The sequence below is a fragment of the Colobus angolensis genome, unplaced genomic scaffold (genome assembly GCF_000951035.1).
Source record: "Colobus angolensis palliatus isolate OR3802 unplaced genomic scaffold, Cang.pa_1.0 Scaffold37, whole genome shotgun sequence".
Taxonomy (NCBI): Eukaryota; Metazoa; Chordata; class Mammalia; order Primates; family Cercopithecidae; genus Colobus; species Colobus angolensis.
In genome coordinates, this window is record NW_012117043.1 from 1,708,055 (window position 1) to 1,718,539 (window position 10,485).

The window sequence follows — 10,485 nt, forward strand, 5'->3', positions numbered from 1 at the left end:
TGACCTCGTGATCCGCCCGTCTCAGCCTCCCAAAGTGCTGGGATTACAGGCTTGAGCCACCGCGCCCGGCCAAAATGTTTTCAAGTTCATCCATACTGTAGCATGAATCAGTACTTTATTCCTTTTTATACCAAAGTAATTTTCCAGCATATGGATATATCATGTTTTATTTGTCCATTTACCAGCTGGTGGACATTAGGGTTGTTTCCATTTTCTATCATGAACAATGATGCTATGATTATTTCCGTACAAGTTTTTTTGTGTGTGTGGTAAACATATGTATTAAATTTTATAGGGTATATACTTAGGAGTGGAATAGCTGGGACACACAGTAACAACGTTTAACAATTTGAGGAGCGGCCAGGCTGGTTTCCAAAGTTTCTGCAGTACTTTATACTCCCATCAGCAATGTATGATGAGGGTTACAATTTTTCCACACCTTTCTCAACACTTGTCATTATCAGGCTTTTTAATTTTAGCCACTCTAGAAGGTGTGAAGTAGTATCTCACTGTAGTTTTAATTTATATTTATCTAATGACTAATTATGTTGCACATTTTTTCAGGTGTTTATTTGTCACTTGTATATCTTCTTTGGGAAAATGTCACTTCAAATCCTCTACCTGTCATCAGAATTTTGAGATAAATTATTCTGTACATAGATGTGGTATTATTTTTGAGATAATAAAAGTACTTACATTTTGCTTTCTCTTCATCTTTGCCTCTTGTAAGGAGGACAAGTCCAACTATTAAATTATTGAAGTGCAGCCCTTTGGATGTTCCACCAAAAGAACAGTAAATCACCTGGAAGAAGATGATAAAGCCAACCTTAGGAGGCATTTCAGTTGTTGAGGAATCTGAGGCAGCTATCACCTTTAACAAATTTTATCTCCACTTCCAGAAAAGGCCCTGGTAAATTTTAGTGAAATGATGTTAAGTTTCTCCCTCTTCTTCCTCTTTTGGACCTTATTATTGCACTCAGTCAAGAATAGACTGTGTCTACTGTAAAATACATACAGATGGTCCCCAACTTGATTTTTCAACTTTACAATGGTGTGAAAGTGATACACATTCAGTAGAAACCATACAGTATTCAATAAATTACATGAGATATTTAATACTTTATTATAAAATCTGATTTGCATTAGATGATTTTGCCCAACTGAAGGCTAATATAAGTGTTCTGAGCACATATATATATATATTTAATTAAATTAAATTAATTAATTAATTAATTTATTTTTTGAGATGGAGTTTCGCTCCTGTTGCCCAGGCTGGAGTACAATGGCGTCATTTTGGCTCACTGCAACCCTCTACCTCCCGGTTCAAGTGATTCTCCTGCCTTAGCCTCCCAAGTTGCTGGGATTATAGACATGCGCCACCAGGCTGGGCTAATTTTGTATTTTTAGTAGAGATGGCACTTCACCATGTTGGCCATGCTGGTCTCGAAGTCCTGGCCTCAAATGATCTGCCCTCGGCCTCCCAAAGTGCTGGGATTACAGGCATGAGCCACCGCGCCCGCCCTGAGCACGTTTAAAACAGTCTAGGCTAAGCTCTGATGTTTGGTAGGTTAGGTGTATGAAATGCCTTTTCAACTTACAATATTCCCAGCTTACAGTGGGTTTATCGGCTGTAATCCCAGGGTAAGTAGAGGAGTATCTGCATATTACAGACTCACACAATTGAATTATTTATTCTTTCTCTTGGGAGTCCTTACCAAGGTCCAAGAGTACAAAGGTCCTCCAAAAGCCACAATAATGTGGTAAGAATTTTGTGCAATTACATAACTTCCTTCAACCTTTGGAAAAATTATGCACATTACTTTGATTGGAAAAAAAGATACTCTCTAACTGAATGTTCAGAAATTCAAAGAGACTCCAAAAAACATTTTTTAACACTCTCAGAAATAAGTATTATAGTAATCAGAAATAAGGAAGAACTATGCATAGGAAAGGGACAACAGAAATCACAATAAATTCATTCTTTCAACAATTCTTTGTTGAGTGTCTACTATTTGTCAGGCAAAATTTCTGTCAATAAAAATGCATAATTAAAAAATAATTCGAGAAGTTTAACAGTCAACATGAAAACTGAAAATATATACTATTCACCAAATAATATTTATATATTTAATAACACCTGACAACTGATGTCAAAAACTATTTATCCTAGTGCCAGTGATAACTCAACCCAGCAAAAACTAGCCAAAGGAAACAGCTACAGAACATTAAAAATACTTTTTAAAAAACCAAACAAATAGAACACACTTCGTAGAGTAACTATTTTTAGTTGCCCCATCTCCCACTCCGAACTAGAAGAAAATAACAGGGAAAAACAAAAACAAAAACACCTTTATCCCTGGGGAAGGGCAGGAAAACATAATGGCCCCAGACCTTACAGATCCCCTCACTGGGAAGAAGGAAGATCTATGTAAAGGTCTCACTCCCAATATCTAGGGACACAGCACCTGCCTAAAACTGAGACAGAAATAGGACTACAGAGAGTGTCCCCACCCTAGCACTCCCCACCGTCCACCCTTCTGCTAGCAAGCACTGAGGAATAAATAACTATAGTATACAGCCGGAGGGGAAGAAGAGTTTGTGGACAGAGACCTTCTCTGCAGTGTGGTAACAAATAGAAGGTAAGATCAAAAGTTGAGGGTAGAGCAAACATTAGAAAAAATCTCTAAGAAAGAGCCCAAACCCCTTAAAAAAAAAAAAAAAAATTAACCCTAGAATGGAAATTGAAGCCTATATAGCACTGAGGGTAACCATAGCAACAAGACCAAAATTAAGCTTAACTACAGACTATAATGACTCAACCTCCCAAGCTGAAGAAGGATACTACTTGGTTCAGTCTCTTCTGTCCTATATGAAACATTTATGTTTCAACCATAAATTTTAAGTCACAGAAAGAAAAAGGAAAAATCCAATATATTGTCAGAGACAAAGGAAAAATATGCTAACGGAGTTGAAGAATGCTTTGGAACGGCTCAAGAGTAAACTCAAGAGTTGCATAAGAGATTATCCAAAACAAAACAAAAGGGGGAAAATGTGAGGACAGCGGGCAGGGGAAGGTAGACAGAACAGAAAACCCAAGAGCTGTGAGATCATATCAATGACGTAACATTCACGTAATCCTGATATCCTACGAAAAAAAAAAGAGAATGGGGCAAAAGAAATATCTAAGGAGAAGACAAGGTTGGGGATTTTCAAAACAAATAGACACAAAACCACAGATAGTAAGAAGCTCAGAGAACAGGCAGAATAGATTACACTTCTAATCCCAAAAACCAACTAGACAAATCATATTGAAATTTCTCAAAACCAAAAATAAAAAGAAAATGTTTAAGAAAGCCAGAAGAAAAAACAAAAAAAAAATTACACTGAAAGAAACAAAAAATTGTAACTGATTTATCATCAAAACTTATGTAAGCCAGAAATCAATGGTGTGAAATGTTGAAAGCACTAAAAAAAAAAAACTCAACCATAAGTCCTGTACCTGGTGAAAATATCTTTCAAAAAGAAAAGGTATTTTGCTGCTTTTTTTTTTTTTTGGTGGGGGGGGTGGAAACAAAAACAGAGAAGTCATTACCAGCAAAAAGGGAACACAAAAAAGTACCTCAGGCTGGAGGAAATATTATGCCATTAGAGATACATGTACCTCCATAAAGAAATAAGAATACTGGAAATGGCATAAATGAAGGTAAACATAAAAGCATTTTTCTTATTTTTAAACACTGTGAAAGATAACTAGCAGTCTACAGCAGTAAGAGAAGAAATGTAATGTGTCTTTATAGAATATGTAAAAGTAAAACACGTAACAATAGCACAGAGGATCAGAGAAAGGAATTGGAAGTATACTGTTGTACGGTACACATAAATGTTGTCTAATACACCATTAAATGGTTTATTATAACAATTCACATGTGGTATATCTCATCTTTAAATTGCCAGTCACCAGGACATTACATGACCTTAGTACTCTAGTGTTTAAGCCTAACATTGACCTCATTAATAAACTCTTATTTTTATAATAAAAACAATAGCTAATATTTAAATGCTTATTATGTGGCATTTTACTACTGTAAGTTCTTTACCAGTATTAAGCCTTTAGATAACTCCACAAGGAATACTGGTATCCTCATTTTAGGGTTGGGGGAAACCAGAGCCCAAAGAGATTAAGTAACTTGTCCAAAGTCATACATCAATGAAGCAGCAGAGTCAGAATTTTAACCTAGGAAAGACGGGCTTCTGAAACTGAATTTTTAACCAATTTTTAGTTCTATAGTACAAGTAATATGTTAGTATGTTTTGCATTGCTATAAAGGAATACCTGAGGCTGGGTAATTTTTATAAAGAAAAGAGGTTAGCTTGGCTCACGGTTCTGCAGCCTGTATAAGCATGGCACCAGCATCTGCTCAGCTTCTCATGAGGCCTCAGAAAGCTTCCACTTGTGACAGAAAATGAAGGGGGAACAGAGAGCAAGCATGTCACATGGTGAGAGAGGAAGTATGTGCGAGAGGAGAAAGTACCAGGCTCCTTTAAACAACCAGCTCTTTCATGAACTAACAGAATGACAGTGCACTCATTACTGTGGGGAAAGCACCCAGGCATTCACGGAGGATCTGCCTCCATGATCCAAACACCGCCCACCAGCCCCCACCTCCAACACTGGGGATCACATTTCAATATGAGATTTGGAGGGGACAAATATCCAAACCATATCAATTATATACATTTATTTCTAGTTAATTTGTCTAGAATTATATGAAAGACATCATCAGCAAGACATACATCATTTTGGTGAAATCTCCTGAAGATTAAACAAACAAATTTCAAACGGTAACAAATTCAATTTATAAACACTGTGTTTTTGGCATCCCTTTCCATTCACTGTATCTTGATAATCCAGTCTCTTCACTTTTGACAATTTCACTGACTTTAATACAAAGAGTAAAGCAGTGACGGTAAAATTAATGAGGAAATTTTGAGTAGGGTATGACTTTCAGTTTTGCAAGTACTTGTAAAATGTAACAGATTTTGTATGGAATAAATTTGGTTGGAATATACTGCTACCTCCCTATCACTCACAAAATACAAGTACAGCAATAACCTTCTAGAATCACCCAATTCATTTGACAAATGATTAAGAGGAAGCCCCAAAAAACCACCATTTCCTAAATTCTAGGATGTACATATTTTCCGCCTTTTATCAATGTTTCAGAAAGCAGTATGCATCTAACACCTCTAATGTCTAAGTACTCTTTTTTCACTCAAAAAAAAAAGAACTACTTAAATGGTCACCTATTATAAGGTGACCATTTATGGTGACCATTTAAATATTTAAAGACCTTATAGTAGGTGACCATTTAAACATTTAGGGAATATTAAGTGCCATGTTCATTACTAATCAGCTTTCATTTTCGGATTTAGAAGAGGGAGTGTGAATAGGATAGCAAGGATGCTGGCAGTCCAGGGTGGTCTTGATGTCATTTTTTGAAAAACACTTAATAAAGGTAAAGTGTTACTTATACAATTTGTTGCAAGACTTTTGTTTTAAAATCCCTATAATAATTTTCTGGCCAGGTGCAGTGGCTCATGCCTGTAATCCCAGCACTTTGGGAAGCCGAGGCAGGTGGATCACTTGAGGTCAGGAGCTCGAGACCAGCCTGGCCAATGTGGTAAAACCTTGTCTCTACTAAAAATACAAAAATTAGGTGGGCATGGTAGCAGGCGCCTATAATCCCAGCTACTTGAGAGGCTAAGGCAGGAGAATCACTTGAACCCAGAAGGCAGAGGTTGCAATGAGTCAAGATTGCACCACTGCACTCCAGCCTGGGCAACAGAGTGCTATGTCTCAAAAGAAAAACAAAAAATTTATTTAGCTATTAAAAAAGGAAAGCCCAGAGCAATTAGGCAAGAGAAAGAAATAAAGGGTATGCAAATTGAAAGGAAGTCGTCAAATTAGCCTTGTTACCAGATAACATGACCTTATATTTTAAAAAGATTCCACCAAAAAACTGTTAGAACTGATAAATTCAGGAAAGACTGCAGGATAGAAAATCAAAATACAAAAATCAATAGAATTTATATACACCAACAGTAAACAATCTAAAAAAGAAATCCCAAGTGAGTAATCCAAGTTAAAATAGCTACAAAGAATATAAAATACCTAGGAATCAGTTTAGCCAGAGATGTGAAAGGTCTATAAAAGGAAAACTATAGAACACTGATGAAAGAAATTGAAGAGGACACACGCAAAAATGGAATGATATTCTATGCTCATGGGTTGGAATAATTAATTTTTTTTCCTTTTTTTTTGGAGACAGTCTCATTGTGTCGCCCAGGCTGGAGTGCAGTGGCTCCATTTTGGCTCTCTGCAAACTCCACCTCCCAGGTTCAAGCGATTCTCCTGCCTCAGCCTCCTGAGTAGCTCAGATTATAGGCACGCACCACCATACCCAGCTAACTTTTTGTATTTTTAGTAGAGATGGGGTTTCACTATGATGACCAGGCTGGTTTTGAACTCCTGGCCTCAAGTGATCTGCCTGCCTTGGTCTCCCAAAGTGCTGGGATTACAGGCATGAGCCGACCACACCCAGCCAAACTTCATTTTGTTAAAATGACAATACTAACCGAAGCTATTCATAAATTCAATGCAATCCCTATCATAATATCAATGACACTCTTCATAGAGAAAGAAAAAGAGAATTCTAAAACATACACGAAACCTCAAAAGACCCCAAATTGCCAAAACAATCCTGAGCAAATAACAAAACTGGCAGCATCAAACTACCTGACTTCAAATTTACTAAAAACCTATAGTAACCGAAACAGCATGGTATAGAAGGGAGGCAGGGAAGTGCTGGGTAGAGAAAGGCAGGTGCCTGGCTGGTCAGGGGTTCAAGACCAGCCTAGGCAACATGGTGAAAGCCCGTCTCTACTAAAAATATAACAATTAGCCGAGCACAGTGGCATGAGCCTGTAATCCCAGCTATTAGGGAGGCTGAGGCAGAAGAACTGTTTGAACCCAGGAGGTGGAGGTTGCAGTGAGCCGAGATTGTGCCACTGCACTCCAGCCTGGGTGACAGAGCAAGACTCTATCAAGGAAAAAAAAAAGAAAGAAAGAAAAAGAAAAGCAGGCAATAACAAATGCTGGTGAGGATGTAGAGAAAGGGAAACTCTTGTATATCATTTGCAGGAATGTAAATTAGTACAGGCATTGTGTAAATTAGAACAGCCATGGCTGTTCCTCGAAAGACTAAAAATAAAATTACCATATGATCCAGCAAATTGCTACTGGGTATATATCCAAAAGAAAGGAAATCAATGTATTAAAAAGATACCTATACTACCATGTTTATTGCAGCACCATTCATAATAGCCAACGTTTGGAATTAACCTAAGTGCCCATCAACAGATGAATGGATAAAGAAAATGCGGTATATACACACACAATGGAATATTATTCAGCCAGAAAAAAGAGACTGGGTGCTGTGGCTCACGCCTATAATCCCAGCACTTTGGGAGGCCGAGGCAGGTAGATCACGAGGTTAAGAGATCAAGACCTTCCTGTCCAATGTGGCGAAACCCTGCCTCTACTAAAAATACGAAAATTAGCTGGGTGTGGTGGCACGCACCTGTAGTCCCAGTTACTCGGGAGGCTGAGGCAGGAGAATCTCTTGAACCTGGGAGGTGGAGGTTGCAGTGAGCCAAGATCGCCCCACTGCACTCCAGCCTGGCGACAGAGCAAGACTCCCTCCAAGGAAAAAAAAAAGAAATACTGCCATTTGCAACAACATGGATGGAACTGGAGTTCATAATGTTAAGTGAAATAAGTCAAGCAGACCAGGTGTGGTGGTTCACGTCTGTAATCTCTAGCACGTTGGGAGGCCAAGGCAGGAGGATCACTTGAGCTCAAGAGTTTGAAACCAATCTGGGCAACATCGTGAGACCGCATCACTACCAAAAAACAAAAATAAGCCAAGCACAGAGAGACAAATATCACACGTTCTCACTCATATGTAGGAGCTAAAAATAGATCTCATGAAGATGAGAGTAGATTGGTGTTTACCAGAGGATAGGAAGAGTAGTGGGGAGGAAAGGGAAATAAAGATAAGTTGATTAATGGGCCCAAATATACGGTTTGACAGAAGAAATAAAATGTAGTGTTAGATCAGTAAGGTGACTATAACTTATAATAATCTAGTGTACATTTCAAAATAACTAGAAAAAATTAATTCAAATGTTTCTAGCATAAAGGACAAACATTTAAGGTAATGAATATCCCAAGTACACTGAGATTTGATATTTACAAATTACGAATGGATTAAATGATCACATGTACCCCCAAAAAATATGTATCTATTATGCATCGTTAAAGGAAAAGAAAACACTTTCTTAAACATTTTGTAGCCATAGATATCCAGTCAGAGACTCAGTATACTGTCATACTAATATAGAAGATTGATGTATGTGGTAATGATCTCACTAGCCTCCTCTCAATGATGTCATCCCAGTAAATAACATGATTAGCTAAACAATATGATTAGTAAATAATATGATTAGCCCAGTAAATAATATGATTAGAGGGAAATCTGTCTGTATTGTCAAAGAAAAAGACTTATACTATAATATACCAAAAATCTACCTCTTGCCTAATAGTAGAGGTCAAAAACGGGTAGATGTAGGATGGGTGCAGCGGCTCACGCCTGTAATCCCAGCACTTTGGGAGGCCGAGGTAGGAGGATCACCTGAGATCAGAAGTTCGAGACCAGCCTGGTCAACATGGTGAAGCCCCATCTCTACTAAAAATACAAAAAAATTAGCCAGGTGTGGTGGCTGGTGCTTGTAATCCTAGCTACTTGGGAAGGCTAAGGCAGGAAAATCCCTTAAACCCAGGAGGTGGAGTTGCAGTGAGCCTAGATCGCTCCATTGCGCTCCAGCCTGGGCAACAAGAGTGAAATTCCGTCTCAAACAAAACCAAAAAAAAGATAGATGTGTGTAGATCTCCAGAGTTCAGAAACAGTTGTAGCACGTTTCAACTGCTGCTTTCAGATACTGGTCCTTCCACTGTCTAATGGATATAGGGTAAAGGGTTATCCCTTATCTCACAGTTCCTTAGAGGAAATAGTTAAGTGACAGATACTGTTTTATCATGGATTTTAGAGTCAGAAAGGCCCGACTTTGAAGCCAGGCTTTATTAATATACCAACAGTGTGGTCTTAAGCAAATCACTTAACTTTCTGAGCCTTAGTTGCATTCCATGACACATATGTTGAAGCAATGTACCAAGTCTTCTCATTCCAGGACCTAAGCTGGAAAGCAGCCCATAGGTGGGAAATACTATCTCAGGACAGCAGGGGGAAGCCAGAATTTGAAGTCACTTTGTTAACTAGTAAGAATTCAGCACTGATGAGCTCATAACTTTTGCCTGAAAATATTTTTCCAGAGTAAACTCTAGTACACCAATCTAACTGCTTGATTAATTCATCAACAGAACCAAATTAATGTTTTCAAATTTTCATTTTATATAATTCTCATGAGGATCAATACTTTTCAATTTAACTTTTTTTTTTTTTTTTTGAGACAAGGTCTCATTCTATTGCCCAGGCTGTAGTGCAGTGGCACAACCACAGCTCATCGCAATCTTGACTTCCCAGGCTCAAGTGATCCTCCCACCTCAGCCTCTCAAGTAGCTGAGACCAGAGGCACATGCCATCACACCTTGCTAATTTTTTCATTTTTTGGTAAAGATGGGATCTCACTATGTTGCCCAGGCTAAAAAAATTATCTTGACTGACACAGAGTTAAAAAGTAAAGTATACATAAGTTAAAAAGGCAAAAAATATATACCCTCCCAAAGAACTTGATGTCACCAACATACATGCTTAAAAACCATCTTTAGGTAATGACAAAGATGAACTATGAATTCATAAAATAAGTCATGCTGTATGTTGGTGAGTTTCGAAAAATAACTCAAACACAACATAAGGCTCATGGTATATACACTATGAAAACATTAAGTATTCATTTGCATAAAACATACTTACTACTGATAAAGTTTCAAATGTTAACATTTAAATGCAAGCTCTGTGGCTGGGTGCGGTGGCTATCGCCTATAATCCCAGATCCCCGCACTTTGGGAGGCCAAGCTGGGTGGATCACCTGAGGTCAGGAGTTCAAAACCAGCCTGGCCGACATAGTGAAACCTCATCTCTACTAAAAATTAGCCAGGCATAGTGGCGGGTGCCTGTAATCCCAGCTACTCGGGAGGCTGAGGCAGGAGAATCGCTTGAACCTGGGAGGCGGAGGTTGCAGTGAGCCAAGATCACACCACTGCACTCCAGCCTGGGTGACAGAGCAAGACTCTATCAAGGAAAAAAAAAAGAAAGAAAGAAAAAGAAAAGCAGGCAATAACAAATGCTGGTGAGGATGTAGAGAAAGGGAAACTCTTGTATATCATTTGCAGGAATGTAAATTAGT

At 38.3% G+C, this 10,485-nt stretch overlaps 1 protein-coding gene across 1 annotated transcript in view; it reads right to left on the reverse strand.

Moving 5' to 3' along the window:
- USP32 (ubiquitin specific peptidase 32) overlaps positions 1-10,485 on the reverse strand; it is a 233,496-nt gene that overhangs the window by 140,813 nt on the left and 82,198 nt on the right. Inside the window, exon 3 of the mRNA XM_011953649.1 lies at positions 697-802. Within this exon, the coding sequence (XP_011809039.1) occupies positions 697-802 (106 nt within the window). The remainder of the gene's footprint in view (positions 1-696; positions 803-10,485) is intronic.